The sequence below is a fragment of the Danio aesculapii genome, chromosome 1 (assembly GCF_903798145.1).
Source record: "Danio aesculapii chromosome 1, fDanAes4.1, whole genome shotgun sequence".
Lineage (NCBI taxonomy): Eukaryota > Metazoa > Chordata > Actinopteri > Cypriniformes > Danionidae > Danio > Danio aesculapii.
The window spans coordinates 20,875,560-20,896,743 of NC_079435.1; the positions used below are offsets into that span (position 1 = coordinate 20,875,560).

General features: G+C 39.3%; 2 protein-coding genes across 3 annotated transcripts in view; both read right to left on the reverse strand.

Annotated features, from left to right (window-relative positions):
- LOC130228704 (GTPase IMAP family member 9) overlaps positions 1 to 16,550 on the reverse strand; it is a 28,247-nt gene extending 11,697 nt beyond the window's left edge. Inside the window, exons 1-4 of one of the 2 annotated variants that reach the window (XM_056457163.1) lie at positions 16,450 to 16,550; positions 15,602 to 15,735; positions 11,360 to 11,405; positions 7,476 to 8,433 (exon numbers count right to left, since the gene is read on the reverse strand). In XM_056457163.1, coding sequence (XP_056313138.1) covers positions 7,568 to 8,433; positions 11,360 to 11,405; positions 15,602 to 15,703 — 1,014 coding nt within the window. In that variant the 5' untranslated portion in view covers positions 15,704 to 15,735; positions 16,450 to 16,550 and the 3' untranslated portion in view covers positions 7,476 to 7,567. Of the gene's footprint in view, positions 1 to 7,475; positions 8,434 to 11,359; positions 11,406 to 15,601; positions 15,736 to 16,449 lie in introns of those variants that run through there. The other variant, XM_056457148.1, reaches the window with a different exon arrangement.
- Positions 16,551 to 19,016: 2,466 nt separating this feature from the next.
- On the reverse strand, positions 19,017 to 21,169 carry zgc:194443 (uncharacterized protein LOC100170776 homolog). The gene is made up of 4 exons (XM_056457183.1): positions 21,124 to 21,169; positions 20,091 to 20,152; positions 19,966 to 20,002; positions 19,017 to 19,832 (listed from the first exon to the last, which is right to left on the reverse strand). The coding sequence occupies exons 1-4, from the start codon at positions 21,140 to 21,142 to the stop codon at positions 19,102 to 19,104; spliced, it is 849 nt and encodes a 282-aa protein (XP_056313158.1). The 5' UTR covers positions 21,143 to 21,169; the 3' UTR covers positions 19,017 to 19,101.
- Positions 21,170 to 21,184: the final 15 nt, after the last annotated feature.

Consider the following 21,184-nt stretch of genomic DNA (forward strand, 5'->3'; position numbering starts at 1 on the left):
CAAACAAAAACAGTTCATTTTGTTAATGAGATTAATGAACTAACATCTTTAGCTCTCTTGTGTTCATTGAACAAAATCATCTGCTGAAGCCTATTGAAGATACAGAAAGTCATACATACCAGTGGTGTAGTCCTAAAAAAAAGGTGGTGTACTATTACCCACCCAATCCAAATTTTAAAAGTTGGCAAATAAACGACTAAAGTGTATATCTCTACACACTCTCTTTATCTCAGTTATTTACAGACAGGCTTTGACTTAGGGTGCTATAAGGGGAATAAATTATACATTGTAGCATTTTCTGCCATCTTTGGGTCCTTTTCACACCACACTGATTGCTTTTGTCCAAACCAGCTGAAAAGAACCAAAATCCACAATACTTATTGGCCAGATGTTGTTGAACATATTTTCTTAACTGCTTTTCAATTGGCCAGAATTCATGTGCGGGTAAATGACAATGGAACTCCCGCAAGTAAGCAAACCGGCAGACACAAAATGCACTGACTGATTGTATCCCTGCTTATAGTAAACTAGTTTGTATACATCACTTTAGACAAACTATATATTTTGAGAATGAAGTTACCGAGACCACCTCTTTAAGGAGGTCTCGGTATACTTTTTTGGTCCACTTTTGGTGCGCACTCGAGTACGATTGCACCACTGCTTTAAGTATTATTTTGTCAAGAGTAATGATTATCACTAGCAATGATTAGATTATGGGGTGATGTGAAAGAATGGCATTGCCATTGTTGAAAAACTGACAAATACAGTAGAGATCCAATTTAGAAAACATTCCCTACATTTCACTGCATGCTTAGTTTTATATGATGAAGTAAAAGAGAGGTTGTTATAGGCGCATGAGTTAAATATATTTTGAAGCAAAGTATTTGTGCATTTGTGAAAAAATATTATGATTTATAGTAAATACTATAGTGTTTCAGCCATATAATAAAGTGTGTTCTACATTAGAGCAGTTACATCTCATCTCAAACAATTGTGTTTATGACAATACATAAAAAGTAAAAATAGGTTTGAAACATCAAGCAGCATAATGAGCATTTTTACAGCTAAAAATCAGACTGGAAGTCCTAAACAAATGAGGTTCTAATGACTGCGCCACTCATATGTTAATGAATAAGGTCAATAATATGGTCGATTTGCTATGGATTACTATAGTATTTTTTTCATATGAGCAGAAAAAAAAACTCTTTAAATATATTGCTCAAGAAAATAGTGTGAACACTTGCAGTTGCATTGCGCTGTTTGTGTTCCCTTTATTATTATTTTTTGAGCAGTATACACAGTGCTCAGCATAATTGAGCACACCCCACTTTGAAAATTAATATTTTTATCCATTTCTCAGTGAATATGGGTAATATATATTGGTGCAATTGAACAAACAGATTTATTTAACAGATATATGAATTAAAATAATATTTTAGACACAGAACATCTTTAGAAAAGGAAAGATAATATGATTAAATTCATAAGTATTGCAAAAACGAATTTACAAAATACAAAATTTCAACAATACTGTATATATGTTTTGTTCCTCTTGATTTTTGCTAATTTTGAAAATGTATTTAATATTTTCCCCTAACATATACATTTGGGCTACTAATTTTTGGACAGTAATGGTACGTTATTTTGTTAGATAAGCTCCAGATTTGGCTTCAGTACTGACTAATCTAATATATATGCACAAATATATTGTTTAGCTTCGTATTAAAAATGTGAATTTAAAAGATAGATTTGTCGGGGGTGTATTTATATATGCTGAGCACTGTATATTACACATCAACCACTACAAACAATTTAGTAGTAAAAACACCTAAGTTTTATTTCTTTGTACGATATATAATGGATATACATGGAAAAAGGACATACAAGTTACACTGTTTAATGTAAACATCCAGTTCTAAACACATCTGTGCACCTACCATATTGTTCACTTCATAGACAAAATGGAGGGCTACAATTCCACATTTGCATTCAGCCCTAGTTTATGATCACATAATCTAGAAAAGTCCTTACATCTTCTGTACGAATACAGTATATACAACAGTGTATGCTAAGACAGACTACCTTTTTTAATCTTTGCTGCTGACTGCAGCATGTCTTCTTGAATGGAAATAGTTTGCGTGTGTATCATCTGAAAAAAGATGAATGAAACACTTTGTCTAGGCTACAAATATTATGGTGCTCTTTTGAGCTACAAAGCTGTGCTGTAAATAGGGGTGAATGTGTCGACAATTACAAATTCCAGACAATATTGTCACGGATTGGTCAGGCTCTCACGATCCCCACTCACGAAGATCACCATCACCTGACTTCTAATGAGCACACAGCTGCATCACATTCACGAGCACCAGATAAAAGCACAGCACTCCAGTCGCTCATTGTCCGGGCTCGTCTCGACGAAAGCGGACAACTGAGCGACCACTCAGCGTAGTCATCCTCAGCTAAAACAAACGCTTTACTTACCTGTTCTCTTTGTATTCCTCCTAGTCTTCCTGGTCCACCCGAATCGTCCTGTCTTCCAGTCCTTCCAAGTCTGTGTCATCCTCTGTCAGCTGTATCTGGTGTGTGCTGTCCATCCTCGTGTATTCCTGTTACCCAGCCACGGAGGAAAAGACCCCAACATCATTCCTGATCCTCCTGGCTATCCTTCATGTGCTCCTTGTTGTCATTTAATAAACACCCTAACGTTTCCTTACCTCTGTCTCCTGTCCGCTTCATAACAGAAGCCCGGACCAATAACGACGACAACATGAGCACCCCCGATCACTTTCAAGAGCTGGTGGACCAGTTGAAGCGGATTCTACAGCCACCAGCTCCACTTTCCAACGCACCACCAGCACCGAGCACTTCCGCCTCCACAGTTTCTTCTTCGGCCCTTCCTTCCAGTCCCATGGCCCGACCAGCGCCCTACTCAGGCGGAGCGGGGGAGTGCAATGGTTTTCTGTTACAATGTTCCCTCATATTCGAAATGCAACCTTCTCTATATCCCACAGATAAGTCAAAGATCGCCTACATCGTATCACTACTCTCTGGGCCTGCACTTAAATGGGCTGAGACGATCTGGAACCAAGCCGGGCCGGTCATGAATTCCATCACTACCTTCACGGAGTATTTCAAAGAGGTGTTTGGACGTTCTGATGGGGAAGTAGCCGCTGGAGAGCAGCTGTATCATCTAAAGCAAGGTACTCTATCTACACAGGAATATGCTCTCCGGTTTCGCACTCTAGCAGCTGCAAGTGGATGGAATGAGAGATCGTTGTTGACCACGTACCGGCTCGGCTTGGAACCCACTCTCCGAATCCAGCTGGCCACATTAGATGATACTATGGGTCTGGAGAGATTCATCCAACATTCTCTCCGATGTTCCGATCGTCTCCGTTCCTATCAACAGGACACCATCACCCCCTCGTCTGCACTCCTCCAATCGCCTGAGTCAACAGCCTCTCCAGAACCAGAACCCATGATAATAGAGTCTGGAAGACTGACATCAGCGGAACGACAGAGGAGGCTGACCCGGGGTCTGTGTCTATACTGCGGTGTCAGTGGACACACCCGTATGGAGTGTCCCCTTCGTCCCATTCGGACTTCAGTGAGTGTATTCAGTACGAATATTGAACAATGTAAACCACTTACTACCACCGTACAAATAACTACTGCCTCTATTTCTCTCCTTGTCACAGCCCTCATCGACTCCGGGTCAGCAGGGAACTTCATCTCCCAATCCCTCTGTCGTCAACTCCACCTACGTACTGAGGCGTCCTCGCATATATACCAGATACAACCGATAACCCAGTGCACTCGATCTTCGACCCGTATCCATCGACAATGCGAAGACATCCTTCTTCAAGTGGGGTTGTTACATCAAGAGAGGATTCAATTTCTGGTTCTGGAGGGTGCAAATATGGACATCATTCTAGGGCGCCCGTGGCTGGTGAAGCACGATCCCATCATCTCTTGGGGCACAGGAGAGATAAAGAAATGGGGATCTGGATGTACACCTACCTGTTTTCCAAATCTCCCTCTTCAAGGTCGGAACCCCATTTCTTTGTTTACAACATCGGTCGAGAGTCCTCCTGAGAAGCAGTCTATCCACATTCCTAAGGAGTACAGCTCCTTTCATGATGTCTTCTGCCCCAAGAGAGCTTCCCAGCTACCGCCGCATCGGCCATGGGACTGCGCGATCGACCTAGTTCCAGATGCCCAGTTGCCAAGAGGTAGGATCTACCCGCTCTCGCTTCCAGAGAATCAGGCAATGGAAGATTACATAAGGGAGGCTCTGAGTCAGGGGTACATACGTCACTCAAAATCACCAGCCGCCTCAAGCTTCTTCTTTGTGGCCAAGAAGGACGGAGGGCTGCGTCCATGCATCGACTACAGGGTCCTAAATAACGGTACAGTAAAATACCGATATCCCCTTCCTCTGGTACCAGCCGCTTTGGAACAGCTCCGAGAAGCTAAAGTCTTCACTAAATTGGACCTCCGCAGCGCGTATAATCTGATAAGAATACGTGAGGGGGACCAATGGAAGACAGCATTCGTGACCCCTACTGGCCACTATGAATATGAGGTCATGCCTTACGGTCTGGTCAACGCCCCCTCCGTATTCCAAAACTTCATTCATGAAGTCCTCCGGGAGTTTCTTCACCACTTTGTAATAGTGTACATAGATGACATCCTCATTTACTCCCGGAGTGAGGCCGAACATCGCCAACACGTTGCGGAGGTCCTACACACATTGAGAGAACATCACCTCTACCTCAAAGCGGAGAAATGCTCATTCCACCAGAAGTCGATTCATTTCTTGGGATACATCATTGACCAAACCGGTATACGTATGGATGGGAAGAAAATTGAGGCTGTTCTATCCTGGTCAGAACCCACTTCCATTAAGGAGCTCCAGAGGTTTCTTGGGTTTGCTAACTTTTATAGACGGTTTATCAAGGACTACAGCAGGATTACATCACCTCTCACTAATCTCCTCAAGGGTAAACCCAAAGGACGGAGTGGACCAAAGAAGCAGCCGCAGCCTTCCGCCTTCTTAAGAAGGAGTTCACAAGGGCCCCACTCCTGACTCATCCTGACCCAAATCTTCCTTTCGTGGTGGAAGTGGACGCATCCACCACCGGCGTCGGGGCAGTATTATCCCAACATCATGATACACCGCCCCGACTGCATCCCTGTGCCTATTTCTCTCGGAAGTTGAGCCCGGCGGAGCAGAATTACAGCATAGGAGACAGGGAGCTTCTAGCAATCAAGCTAGCCTTGGAGGAGTGGCGTCACTGGTTGGAGGGAGCCAAACATCCGTTCCAGGTGATCACAGATCACAAAAACCTCCAATATATCAAAGAGGCCAAGAGACTATGTCCACGTCAAGCCAGATGGTCACTTTTCTTCTCACGTTTTGATTTCTCCATTTCCTATCGTCCAGGACCCAAGAATCTAAGAGCAGACGCTCTCTCTCGTTTACACGAGCATCACGATCATGAAGAACTCCCAACGAAGATTCTTCCCGAACACATCTCCATTTGTCCGATCACCTGGAACGCTCCTCCAGTCGTTGCCACTCCGGAAGCCCCTGCTCCGCCGGGATGCCCTCCTCATCGGCAGTTCATACCACCTGAACACCGGGTAGATCTGATCCACTCCTTACATACCTCGCTAGGCACTGGACATCCAGGGATCAACAATACTCTCTCGCTAGTATCCCAACGATTCTGGTGGCCAAACATGGCAAGGGATGTGAGGCAATATGTTCAGGGCTGTAAGGACTGTGCCCAATCCAAGAGCCCACGTCATCTACCCGCTGGAAAGCTCCATCCCTTGCCGATTCCGAACCGTCCCTGGTCACACCTAGGAGTGGACTTTATCACTGACCTCCCCTCGTCAGAAGGTAATACCTGTATTCTAGTCATCGTAGATAGATTCTCAAAGTTTGTCAAACTAATCCCTCTGAAAGGTCTTCCCACAGCCTTTGAAACAGCCGACAATATCTTTAATCAAGTCTTCAGGTCATTTGGTATTCCAGAAGATAGTGTCGGACAGAGGTCCACAGTTCATCTCACGTCTATGGAAAGCCTTCTTCAAGCTCCTAGGTGTGGCCGTCAGCCTCTCTTCTGGATATCATCCCCAAACCAACGGGCAGACAGAGAGGAAGATTCAGGAGGTGGGACGGTTCCTGAGGACCTTCTGCAGTGGTCACCAGAGCTCCTGGAGCCAGTATTTGGGCTGGGCAGAATATGCCCAAAATTCACTGCGGCAACCCTCCACCGGACTCACGCCATTCCAGTGCGTCCTGGGCTTCCAACCACCGCTCTTTCCCTGGGATGGCGAACCATCTGATGTCCCCGCAGTGGATCACTGGTTCCGGGAGAGCGAGAGAGTCTGGGACGAGGCTCATCAACATCTGCAGAGGGCAGTCCGTCGAAGCAAGGTAACCGCCGATAGAAGAAGGTCTGAAGAACCCAGATACACACCCGGACAAAAGGTGTGGCTATCCACCCGGGACATACGCATGCGACTGCCCTCTCGCAAGTTAAGTCCCCGATTTGTTGGTCCCTTCACCATCGTGGAACAGGTTAACCCCGTCACCTACAAACTACAATTACCCTCTCACTACCGTATTCACCCTACATTCCACGTATCACTCCTGAAACCCTATCACGATCCTGTTCTTCCCTCCACAGAGCCTGACCACGAAGAGGAACCCCCTCCTCCACTGCTCCTAGAAGAAGGAGCCGTCTACGCAGTGAAGGAGATCTTGCGTTCCCGACGTCGTGGTGGCCAGTTGGAGTACCTGGTGGACTGGGAAGGGTACGGCCCCGAAGAAAGGACATGGGTTCCCAGAGCTGATATTCTCGATCCTAGTCTCATGGTGGAGTTTCATGAGAGCCACCCTGAGTTCCCAGCGCCTAGAGGCAGAGGGAGACCACCACGGCGTCGGAGGTGTCGGCCCTCAGGAGCGGGCCCTGGGGAGGGGGGTACTGTCACGGATTGGTCAGGCTCTCACGATCCCCACTCACGAAGATCACCATCACCTGACTTCTAATGAGCACACAGCTGCATCACATTCACGAGCACCAGATAAAAGCACAGCACTCCAGTCGCTCATTGTCCGGGCTCGTCTCGACGAAAGCGGACAACTGAGCGACCACTCAGCGTAGTCATCCTCAGCTAAAACAAACGCTTTACTTACCTGTTCTCTTTGTATTCCTCCTAGTCTTCCTGGTCCACCCGAATCGTCCTGTCTTCCAGTCCTTCCAAGTCTGTGTCATCCTCTGTCAGCTGTATCTGGTGTGTGCTGTCCATCCTCGTGTATTCCTGTTACCCAGCCACGGAGGAAAAGACCCCAACATCATTCCTGATCCTCCTGGCTATCCTTCATGTGCTCCTTGTTGTCATTTAATAAACACCCTAACGTTTCCTTACCTCTGTCTCCTGTCCGCTTCATAACAAATATCTTCATATCATTGCACAACCACATAGTAAATCTGAAAGATTTCATCTGGTTTAATATTTGTTTTTTCTTCAGGTTTCAAAACATGCCACAATGCTAATGTAGCGTTAGGATTAAATCTTCCACATACTCTTTAAATTTCTTTAAGTTTCTTTTGAAAAAAGTTTGTACAAGAAATGACCAACTGTTCTGCCTATGAATGTTTTGCACAGCTTGCCATCGTGCCTGCTGTTCATACATGTTGTCCAGTTGTTCTTTTGCCTTTAAAAACGCTACACTTTCAAGAGTAGCTTTCAGAGCTTCCGTTTCCTTCTTCTTGTCTTCCTCTTTCTCTCTCAGGATGTGATGTTTTTCAGCCTCGATCGCCCTCTCTCGCTCCAGAATCTCACTGATGTAATGTTGGCCCTCATTTCCTGTCACTATTTTGTCAACATCCTCAAACAACTTCATGACTTGTTCAGGATTCTGGTCTTCATTATTAAAAACATGGAATCTTCCACCACAGGCTTTAATGAAGCGGAGCAGTTTAGGACTGTCCCGTATAAATCTGTGAATATTTTTGCCCTTCAGTTGATCTCCATGAGTGAACAGAGCCATGGTGTACGTGGAGGACTCTTCACCAAAAATGTTTTGAATGGTTTTAACAGCTTCTGCTTCTTCATCAGTGAATCTGCCCAGCTGAATCACAACTAAAAACACATGTGGACCAGGAGCTGAGAGAGGAAGGCATTGTTTAATTCTGTCCATCTGCTCATTTTTAGTTAGGCTGCTGTCAGTCAGGCCTGGGGTGTCCACAACTGATATATTTCTTCCATGTACTATTGCATTACTAGTTTCACATCGCTTAGTCACAGAGGAGGAGGAGATCTCTGATTTAAATACTTTCTTTCCAAGGATGGTGTTGCCTGAGGCACTTCTTCCTGCTCCTGTCATTCCGACCAAAATAATCCGGAGCGGTTCATCTGAATGATTATTGAGAAGAACATTATTCATAAATATTATGTGTTGCAGCATGCATTCATAATTCATTCAGTTATACTCTGTTGTTAGTACTCTTTGACATACTGAAGGTATCGGTAACTTTTTACAATAACAATACACAAATAATGATGTTCTAATATCAGTGTAACTTTATTCAGGGTGTCCGCAGGGGTCTTATTAAAAGTATTAAAAGTTGATAATTTAATTTAGAGTAATTTAAGGACCTTAAAAAGTCTTAAATGCTATTTTTCAAAACATTCAGTTTTGTATCTGTATGCTAACGTTTGCCTGAATTTAATCTGCAAATATTGGGATGCTGCGTAGTTGATGAAATCAATAAAATCCTGCTCGATTTTTCATCACCCTGCTTTGTTTACTGCAGTAACCAAGGCAACACTGTTATTCCTGCTGTCATAGGCGCCACCTGCTGAATTAGCAGTTTTATTCAGTATATGAATGGTGTTTTAGTTTAGAACTAGTTTCTTATGATCAGTATAAACATAATTCTAGTTAAAATGTTTACAATGTTACTGGTTGAAATCTAAAGTGGCGATGAGGTCTTAAATTGTATGGAAACCCTACTGAAAAATCCAGCTTAAACCAGCCTAGGCTGGTTGGCTGGTTTTAGCTGGTCAACCAGCCTGGTTTTAGAGGGGTTTTGGCCATTTCCAGGCTGGTTTCCAGTGATTTCCAGCCTGGTCTTAGCTGGTCAGGCTGGAAAATGACCAGCTAAATCCAGCTAAAACCAGCTTGACCAGCCTGGTTTAAGCTGGACATGGCTGGTTTTGGCTGGTCAAGCTGGTTTTAGCTGGATTTAGCTGGTCATTTTCCAGCCTGACCAGCTAAGACCAGGCTGGAAATCACTGGAAACCAGCCTGGAAATGGCCAAAACCCCTCTTAAACCAGGCTGGTCGACCAGCTAAAACCAGCCAACCAGCCTAGGCTGGTTTAAGCTGGATTTTTCAGCAGGGAAGAGTCTTAAAAGATATTGAATTTCACTGTCTGATTTTTGTATATACCCTGTTATTATGAACTAATGATGAGTTAAGGCATGTGCTAATCAAGTACTAACTTTTAACTACAATATGAATCACATGGGTTCATGTGTAAATAACAGCTTCCTTAATTACTTGTTTATTAAAGGCCCATGAAGCCCCGCTGTCTCAGCAGGGTGCTTTGACACCTCTAGTTTGAAAAAAGTCAGGAAAGAGGGTGAGTCCAGCTCTGTTTAGGGGGACATGTCGGTGGAGGGAAAGAGGCAAAGGTTTGCATAAAAATTGGAGTTTTCGGTTCGAGCATGCGCTGATATTCACAGAGGCACAGCAACACACAGATGCAAGGAAGAAAGACAGTGACTGTTTACATGGACTTAGATGCGCTCGATGGGTGGCATCAGAAAGCAGTGTGTGTATAGACTTTCCTGTCACAAAATGCAACGAAAATCATACACGACAGTAATAGTTTGATTAAGGTGTTTACATGTTTACACTAGGAGAGCAGCATTTACAGCGGATCTTTTAGTCCATAATATTGCAGTGATGTTAACGTACTGTAAACTCAATAACTAAATCATTTTGAGGTATGTCTTTAAAAACTGAAAGAGTACTGCTGACGATACCAACTAACTTTGCCTCTGAATAAACATAAACAAAACACTGATCACACACTTAACAAATCCGTAGAAACCGGACAATTGACACAAACTAGAACTGCATCCTTTTTTAAGAGACGAGTGGGAAATCTGAATTTCACCATTTTCAGATGTGAAAAGCTCTCGGGTAAAACATGTTCCTTACAAATTTATTTTTGTCACTTCTTAGCAGACTACTGTAATCCACATGATTCCAGCTGCGCTCTCATAGCAGGAAATTGTAAACAAAACCTTGCAGCACATCTTTAAACGCAACACTGATGACCCATCAATTCTGCTTCTTCCACTTGTTTTAATTACGGTTGGCAACACAACCTGGCGTCTCTCTGCCGTCTGAACATTGTAACAATTAAAAACAGTCTTCGAAGCTATCATGCATATTAATTAAGTTTCACCTGATACACAATAGAGTGTGCTGATTTGCGATCTGGAAAGACTTGAAAGTCTTTCTCATGAAAAGTCTTTCCATCTACACGCTGGAATTCACGCAAGGATATAATCGCCTTCACATTGCTTCAAAATTTCTTTTCAAACCGTGAGAAGAACGAATTTGCTCAAAATAACGCAAAAACAACCAATGTTCACATGTTAACTAAATATATGCGTCCCAATAGTGTTTTTAGCAGCGTGGGACACATATATGACTGTCAACATCTCAAAAAATGTGTTTTGGGGTTTCGTGACCCTTTAAACACTTTAGTTTAAGTTAAGTATAACTTGCTCTATGAGAAGACTGTTAATTAAAAATGCAATTTGGCCAACATGAACTCATGACCTGTTAATGTATCATTAATATTGTGACTTTTATTTGCAGGGGCACATTATTATTAGCTCATTCTTAACAACTCATGAACTCCTGTGTTTAGACTGTTCAGGATGATGTTGTCTGAACACTTTTCTATTGTTTTCAATGTAAACATGAACTTCACAGATGTGAATGACCATTACATTCGAATATTTAATTTATAGTTTTTCCTCATAGAGCTAGTTAAATTTAGCTTAAACTAAATTGTTAATTAATACATTAGTTAAAAAACAAGTAATTAAGGTAGCCATTATTTCCACAACTCTGGTTAACCTTAGTTCTTGATTAGCGCATACTCTAACTCATCATTAGCTCATAATAAAGTAGCGTTCAGTTAACATATTAGTATCAATATTTTTGTATTGTTATTGTGAAGTGTTACCAAGATATTAATTAAAATATGTAAGGTACCTATCAGTATTTTTAGATGTGAGAAGAAAAAGCACAGTACCTAAACCACTGGAATATTTGAAATTCAAATTTTGTTGCTCGCATTTCTGAAAGTTAAGTACATTTTATTGATTAATGTTTCACATACTGTACATCTCATCATGCTCTGGTTTCACAGACAATGCTTAAAATGACAGTTTGAAAATGAAAGTCAGTACAGTGACCATATCATTGGGAGTACAGTGGCTGGTATATAAATGTTTCTGTCATGTTGCGTTGCATTTGGTTCAGACAGCCAAATTGATTGACTCTGGAATTTTGTCACGCCGCGTGTTGTTAGGACATGGTATCAGACTAATTCCTCATTCACAATAACAGTGACTTTGTAGCTGTCTGTTGTTCTGGGTGGTGACTGAAGTCAATAGTGTGCTTTACTACCTTGAGGTTGCTTAGGTAATGTTTATGGTGATAGAGGAAATGAGTTTACATGCCACTGAAAGTAAACATTGTTCAGAAAAAATGCTAAATATGAATGGAATCAGTACATAAAATGCTTAATTACAAATCTGATTAAGAAAAAAATGTGTTCGCTGTCATTGTGGCTATTTATCTGCTGCAAACGCGGGTCTGTGTAGGTCTACATCATGGAGAATGCAACCGGCCTCAGAGGATCACAGGAGTTCTGATGCTCCTATTGCCTGTTGCTCAAGACAGTGGCTCTTCATTTGATTAAAGTTGAAGGATTCTCAACTTCGTTGCGTCATTTGAAACGTTCACCTTGTCACCAACGGTCAATGACGCTTGCATAGTCAGAGGTCGCTCACTTTTTGTTGAAATGAACGGTCGCTTGCCGCTGCGAGTTGCCTAAAGCTACATTTACACTAAAGATAAATTTGAAAATGCCATTTTCATCTAAAAACACTCCCTGCCCACACTATCATTTTCAATTCTTTCCATCATTCACACTAAAATGGCTGAAAATGCTTTTGTTCATGTACTGCGCATCAGCACAGATGTGATATGATATTAGCTGCATCATATGCGCCTGCTGTTTATTTACTTTCAGTCTCTTTGAAACATACTGGCAAAATGTTGTAACTGTCACAACAATCAATGAAAATGTATTGCCTAAAATGAAAGTCTAAGCCTTTTCAACTGAAAAAAAATTACACACTGATTTTAAAATGATCTTTTGTCAGATCTTAAAATGTGTCAGTGCCTTGGTTTTGTCTTAAGATGGGCACCAGTTATGATTACTTCAAATTCAGAATTGAAGTATATGACCTCATCCTGACTTAGTCTAAACAATGTCTGTGAAACTGGCCATATTTTTATTTATTCATTTATTTTATTTTCTGATTAGTCCCTTTATTAATCTGTGGGGTCGCCACAGCAGAATGAAACGCCAACTTAACCAGCATATGTTTTACGCAGCGGATGCCCTTCCAGCCGCAACCCACCATCACTAGGAAACATCCTACACACACTTACACAATGGGCAATTTTAAGCATACCCAATTCACATATAGCGCATGTCCTTCGACTTGTGTGAGAAACTGGAGTACCCGGAGGAAACCCACGCTAATGTGGGGAGAACATGCAAACTACACACAGAAATGCCAACTAACCCAGCCAAGGCTTGAATCAGCGACCTTCTTACTGTGAGGCGACAGTGCTTCCCACTGCGCCACCACGTTGCTCCTGGGCATATTTTTTTACATGTAATTTGCTTAAATAAAAAATGTACAATTTTAAATGAATAAAAATTACATTTTTTTGTATATGTCGCCTCACATCAAGAAGGTCGCTGGTTCAAATCCTGGCTGGACCATTGGGGCTTTCTGTGTGGAGTTTGCATGTTCTCTCCGTGTTCACGTGAGTTTTCTCCTGGTGATCAGGTTTCCCGTATAAGTGAATTGGAGAAATTGGCCATAGTGTTTGAGTATGTGTGTGAATGAGAGAGTTCACAAGTATGTGCCCTCTCAGTGTTGGGTTGCAGCTGAAAAAACAACAACATGTGCCAGAAAAATGAAGTGTGACTAACCAGAATAAGGAACATAAGTGAGTGAATGTTAATACACCATTGTATATGTATGTAAAAATATAGATTGTATTTAAATAAATAAAATTAGTTAAATAAAATTAAATAATAACATTTTCTTAAAATTAATAATATTTTAAAAATCCATATTGATAAGAAATTATACATTGTCTTTTTTATGTTTTCCATGGTCATGACAATCAACCTGCAAACATCTTTATAAGATTGACATTCATTAAACTCTTTAAAAATGCAGGAAGCTCAATTTCAGTTTATTGGAATGAGGTGGTGCACAATGACTACAGGTTATATACTGTACATGTATAGTCAAACTAAATGATAAAAATAATTATTTAGACATTAGTTAGTAATTTAATAGTACAGTACACTATAGTCCATTTATGTAAGTGAGGCAAGCAAATAAATTAAACTGTAACATAACAAAAAAATATGACAGCATCAGGAGATTACAGGCTATTATTATTATTATTATTATTATTATTATTATTATTATTATTATTATTATTATTCCGGCTTCTTCTTCTTCTACTTCTTCTTCTTCTGCTCTGGGAGTCTATGGCAGCCCTATGAACCGTTTGCGGCATATGCACAAACTTTGACACACTAATAGAGGACAGTCCGATCTTTACTCACAACAAATTTGGACTCTCTAACTCAAACTCTCTAGCGCCACCACTTGTCCAAAGTTTCACTTATGTTTATTGTTATAACTTATTTTCCATCATGAAATTTTTTTTGTTGTTTCGAATTTTTTGTAAGACCTGTTTGATCAAACTCGTCCTAGGCCATTTTTTTTATTTTCACCAAAATTAAATCACAAGATCTACAGACTATGCTGACAAAATTTATTGAATTCGAGTTGATTAGACGAATAGTTTTCAATTAACTTGTGAACAAATTTAACCTAGAACTTGCAAAAAAACACCCATAAAAGTTGGTATGTGTCTTCGAGACTGTGCCCTGAATGTGCTCAAAATGTTTTGTCTCAGCACCACCTTTTGGTCAAATGTTATAACGTTATTTTTGAAAATGCTAATAACTTTTGACTATTTTTGCCTATTGTTATGAAACTTGTTTTGATACATTCCTTGGGTTGTCTTGAGAATATCGATACCAATTGTGCCTTAATTAACTGAACTTCCTGTTTGCTATATAGCCTTAAGTCAAAAACCCACTTTTTCGAACTCCTCCTTCAACGTTTGGTTGATTTGCACCAAATCTGGCTCAGATATTATTCAGATCATGCTTTCAAAAAGTTATTGAATTTGTGTCGATAGATGTAATGATTTTAGTTTACTGCACCGACAAATGTGATGGCATGATGCCACACTACATCTGAGGTTGTATCTGGGTAAATATTTGGTTTGTCATTGTCGCCTCACACTGACCACACCATAAAATTTGGTGACAGTGCCACCTATGGGTCAAGAGTTATAAAACAATTTCTAGCCATTATTAATGAAACTTACAAATTTGGTAATAACTTTTGCCCCCATATGCTTACTTTGATGAAAACACAGATACCAATTATGCCATAATCTGCCAAACTTCCTGTTTTGATTTTGATTTTGTTCAAACCATTCTTTTTTTTAACTCCTCCTAGACCTTTGGTCCAATCTTCACCAAATTTGACTTGGATCATCTTCAGACCATGTAGACCTAAATTTATGTCATTCATCTTGATAGACAACCTATTGTCATTTAGCGCATGCGCAAACTTGATGTGATGCTGCCAGATGACATTACAGGCTGAATCACTTCAATGGTTTGAAGTATTGAAACCAAACTTAATGTGTGTGATCTAGACCTGATATTGACCAAACTACGTCAGTTTGCACCACCTTCTAGGTAAAGATTGCTTGTATTATTGACATGTAAACATAAATATACAACTTCCTTCCCACCATCTTGAATTAGTGTGAAACTCTGTTATTTTGAACTCTTCATTGATTGTTAGCCCAATTTCCCCCAAATTTGGCTCAGAACATGCTGCTAAAAAGGTATAGATTTTTCCAATTGTTCTGTAGCTTGTAGCCGTGCTTGTTGATGAATTGGCCGCTGGGCTGCTTGGTCCCAATAATTGCTGCTTGCAGCTATAAATTTTTTTATTGTTGTATATTTATTTTTGAATGAGACTTTTTTTTTTGTTTGGTTTGACTTCCTGCAAATTTGAAGCTCACTTAAAATTGCCCAGTACTACGCTACTATGAAATAAATGTATTCAAAATTCTTATCACTTACCTGATACAACCCCACTAAAGCAATCAGAAGGACAAAGCACAATACAATTAAGACTGATGTTAATTGTTGTCCACTAGAGATCACCATGACAGCCATATTCATCAATTATAGCCAGGCCAGAAGTGTCGTTTTTGCTTAAAAATGGGAAAATGAGGCATTTGGTTAATAATTTATCAGATAAAAACAACATTATTAAATTAAATTTAAAAAGCTTTAAACCATTAAAGAAATTATTACAGGATGAATTTCTCAAGCATTCAAACTGCTTTTGTTTCTGACATGAGCTTTGTTTGTCATTTCTGCATCTTCATTATTGCAAAAGCTTTATTTGCCTCAAGGTCAATTACGACATGTCTCGTTTTCACAAAAATAATTTTGTAAGCTGTAGAAAGCACTTAATGTAATAGTTCACTCCAATATTAAAATGTACTCCCCCTCAAGTGGTTTCAAACCTTTATGAGTTTCCAGCACTTTTCATAACATATTCTTTTGTCTTCAAGAAGATTAAAACTCAGACAGTTTTGGAACAAGTAAAGGGTCAGTACATGATGACAGAATTTTCAGTTAAAGGTCAACTCTCCATTTAAATGCAGGTGTCTACTTGTTTAAAATATTTTTTTACAGTGAAAAATGGGTGAAATCATTTTCCATGCGTTTTCTCCGCAGTGTTTTCCATGCCTGACAGATTTTTTTTAAACAAACCCTTTTTAATTTTTGACTCCTATAGGTTTTACAATTTGTCCTCACTAGGGCTGTTCTAATTCTGCTTTCATATATCCTCATTCCAGCTCTGCGTCTGTTTATGAAACAAAACAATAAATATAATATTACGACATGTTCTGTCTCACCTTTCTTTATGGAAGAAATTCACCAGGGTCCCTGTTCCTGCTACTGTAGCGTGTCCTTTTCTCTCAATTGCTTTCTCTGTTAATATATAAACACACACACATTAAAGAACCATAAACTTGCTAGACTTGTTTTTTTTGTTTGTTTTGTTTGTTTGCTTGGGTCACATGCATCAATTCCTTCTCCACCCACTGCTTTTCATCACCATGGATTTTGAAATCAATTCAACCAGCGATCAAACACTGCACAAGAACTCACCTCTCTTAAGCCAGCTGTCCTGACATTTTATCCTACCCATCAGATTATGCTAACATTGTATTTGAATAGTTCTGGTTAGGGGTTAGACAGGTTAGGCTGATATTACAGCTTCATATCGCACTACTTCCACATTAAAATTTAAACTGGTAGCAAAATCTGATGGGTAGATTTTTATTAATCCTACATTGTAGCATGTCACACTACACACCAAACATGGAAGAAAACTAACCTGAAATTTGACGTCATCCACTTTCATTATCTTGCGTTCTGAAATGATTCCTCATAGCAAGCATAAACAATGTGTAGAGGCAATTTTACACACAGTGTGCCTAAATATTAAAACCAGAAATGAAAAAAATAAAACAGTTTTGACATTTCCCCCCAGTGTTTGAAGTTGTCAAGTGAATTGCATTATTGCTTTTGGTTCCCCCTTTTATGTAAAATAGATCTTAATGTGAGTTTAGGGTTCTTTATTTCCCGCCTTTTTGTTTTTCACATTACACAGACGGTCAATAATAGGTATTAACTATTTCCTAAAATGTCTGTGCAGTTTAATATTCAGAATGTAACTTGCTTGCATTCTAATTATGTTTTCTTCCTGTTTTAACAGAACAATACCAGCACTGTTCACTTGAGGATGCCTCATCTTCACTGTGAGTATAACCCAGATGTTTTCCCTTAATTATAACATGGGCTTATGAAAAAAAAGAGACCCCATGACATTTTCTTTTTAACACAGCAAAGGTATTGCATACTTTCTTTAATTTTGACCTTCATAAACATTTGCTTGTACTTAAACAATTGGAAGAGACACACTGTGACTTCATGCTCATTTGTGTTTTTCAGATGATGTTAAACAGTATCTTATATCAATATCTTATATTATATTTCAGCTTGAGGTAACTAACAGATTGGACATTCACCTTCAGGATATTTTGATACACAGCAGAATTTCTTTGTATCTTGACATGATGTCTAGTTTTTGAGGATATCTTGGTCTGCTTCACTTTATCAGACAGGTCCTATTTGACTGATTTCATAATTATGAACAGGAGTGGCAGTAATCAGGCCTGGATGTGGCTAGAGCAGGGGTCTGAAACTGCCGGCCCAGGGGCTGTTTGCAGCACCTCTCCTCCTCCCTCAGACCCGCAACTGACGTCAAAAATATAACAAGATTCGGGCCAACAAAACATATATTTTCGAATCACTGTCCTTGTTGTGCAGTAGTAGCCACTTGTGGTTTTGACCCCCCCACCTACTGGACATGGTTTGCATTTAAAGTACTGTACTATATATTTGGGTTACTTTCGGTTTCTCTCAGCATGCGGTTGAGAGTAACACACATGCAGATTATTACTGGGGCTGATTTAAACGTTGAAATAAAAGTGCTCTATTTTTACTAAAGCACAATTTTTGTAAATATTCAAGGGTCATTTGATTATAATCATTTGATTTTATACTGCCTGTATTTTGTTTTACAAACACCTCTTCATGGCTTACACGTTATACTGGTGGTGTGAATATGATTATTTTAATAATACTCGATTCAAATGGTCTCATTAATAGATTCTCCTAACATGCATTTTAGAATTATATAAAAAATGTGCATTAGTAAAATTTTACTGGTGGAATTGAACATGTTCAAGTAAAAGGGAATATATACATACTTTTCCCCTCTTTGTTGAAGTTTTACTAAAAAAATTATATTGAGAAATTGCCATTATAAAGTCAATAAAGTTACCCAAACTCTTTTCTGCTGTCTTAAACTTATCTGTTAAACTTTTGGTTAAGCAACAATTGATTGGGACATAATTATTATTATTATTATTATGCCTATTAGCAATTTAAACTAGCCCTTTAATATGTACAAAACAAAAAGAAGGAACTTTGATACTCTGGGGAAGAAAGTCTGAGTGCATCAATTATGTCGGGTTTCTTCTTTTTTCTTGTGATTAAATGTTAAAACCTCCCTCCTATGAATTGTCAGTCACTGATATGGGCCCCCGCCAATTTGAGACCCCTGGGCTAAAGAAATTGAACTGTAATAAACCAGAAAAAACTGTAATAAACCAGAGTTATGTTTTTATAGCTTTGGATTTTGTTTTCCCTTAATAATAAAAACCTTCATTTAAAAACTGCATGATGTGTTTACTTGTGTTACTAGTATTTAAATTTGTTTATGATCTGAAACATTAAAGTGTGACAGACATGCAAAGAACTATGACCTTAGTAAAGGTCAAACACTTTTTCACACCACTTCATTATATTATCATATAAACTAGAGTTTGAGAATTTATTTCCAGAGCCAAACATTGTACGTTTTCATTTGGGTCACCAGAAAATTTTGCTTAGTGCCTTACAACAATAAAAACGAAAGCTTGTTATCTTGCCTGTTGTTAGCTATTTTTATTGTTTAATCTTTTCATTGCTTTTTCATAGGCCTCATCTTCAAGCTGTTCCCTCAGAGCTGCGATCTCCTTCAGTTTCTGCTCCTGTTTCTCCTTCAGGATACGCCGTCTTTCTTCTTCATTTGCTCTTTCTGCCCTCTCCAGCATCTCACTGGTGTAGTGTTGACCACCATTTCCAGTCACCTGCAGCTGAATGACCTGCTCTGGATTTTCTTCTTTATTGTTGAACACGTGGTATCGACCATTGCAGGTTCTGATGAAGCTGAGCAGTTTTGGACTATCCCGCACAAATGAGTGAATGTTTTTCCCCTCTAATCGATCTCCATGAGTGAACAGAGCCATGGTGTATATGGAGGATTCCTCACCAAAGGCTGCTTGGATGATTCTCACAGCTTCTTCTTCTTCATCTGTGAATCTGCCAAGCTGAATCACAACTAAAAACACATGTGGACCTGGAGCTGAGAGAGGAAGGCAGAGTTTAATTCTGTTGACCACTTCATCCACAGGTAAGCTGGTGTCAAACAGACCCGGAGAGTCAATGACGGACACTTTTCTGCCGTTAATTACTGTGTGAAACTTTTCACAATGTGCAGTCACAGAGGAAGATGAAATCTCTGACTTAAAAACTTCTTGTCCAATGATGGTGTTGCCTGTTGCGCTCTTTCCCACACCTGTTTTTCCAACCAAAAGTATCCGGAGCGGATCGCCAGGATAACTCACTGAATATGAACAAGAATGATATATATATACTTTTTTTTTCAAATGATTTTAATGTACAACACATTTATATGAAGTATTCTGACAGCTTATGTTGTGATATATTTTCCATAAATAAGACAGCAAAACCCTTACCTATATCAGACAAATTCAGTTTTTCTTCCTTACAAATCTAGAAGTGATGTACATAATACAATGCTTTGGCCACTTGTACATGTTAAATTGTATCAGTTTAGAGTAAAAAAAACACATAAGCATACCTCAATCCCGATTGCAATGGCAGCAACAATTACAGAAGGCATCAGTAATTCTGTGAAAAAAACTGAAAAGACACAAGACTTTTAGATTGTTGTTCATGGTCCTGGAAAAACATCTTACAGGTATGATAACCGTTTTCAAGATATACCATGGTTTGCAAAAGTCAAGGTTTTAAAACTGCCAAAATGATTTGCTATATTGTAATGTAATTCTAATGTATATGTGAGATTTTTTATTACGTTTTTACAATTTTTTTTAGGACAGCAGTATCTCCAGCAGAAAAGATATCCAAAGATGCCATTTTAACATGTAAAGAAATCAGTGTTTTTAATTTATTTATTTTGACATTTTTACTGCTCCAAAATATTTCAAAACTTTCTTAAAATAAAAGATGTTGTATTCAAAGGGGGAAAAAGCTTTTGTTTTGTACCCAGACATTTAAAAAGGATATATTTTATAGCAGTAATCACAATACCGTGAAACCGTGATATGTTTATCCAAGGTTATCAATATCTTTCATTATGATTTTAGTTTTTTACTTATATTACAGTGAAAAGGGGGAATAAAATTAAGAAGACACAGTCCAGGATAAATATAAAAAAAAATTAAACATTTCTTCCATGAGAGAAAATTTAAACAAAAAAAAAAACACTCTTAAATTGTCCTATTCTAGTCAAATCTACACAGAAGATATTAATGAAATATGTTGGTTATTATCATACACTCTTTGAGCAAATGATCAATCACTATTCCATATCTTAACTTTGATAAAACTCCTCAAAATGTTTATGCTAGTATACCAAATATATCTTGCAAGCCCATTTTTACTAACTACATTGGCTATACTGATCAAGTAAGTGTCATATTTGGTTGAACCAGCCTTTTAAAATCGGTCTTCTTCTGTCTCTTTCTATGTTACTTCTCTTGTTTTCTTTAAAATCGCTTAAAAGACTGGGTGTTCGTCTTTTCAAAGACAATGCACACATGTTATTAAGTTATATTAACACTTCCTCTAATACAAAGTATACAACTCACGTTTAAATGACGAGCTCATGGCTTGAGGATTCAGACGTGAACTAGTTCTCGGTTTCTTTGC

Coding starts and splice junctions, on each gene's coding strand:
- zgc:194443 (XM_056457183.1), bottom strand. Junction 20,003..20,090: donor CCATTGCAATCGGGATTGAG/GTATGCTTATGT, acceptor CATCACTTCTAG/ATTTGTAAGGAAGAAAAACT. Junction 19,833..19,965: donor ACTGAATTTGTCTGATATAG/GTAAGGGTTTTG, acceptor GTTCATATTCAG/TGAGTTATCCTGGCGATCCG.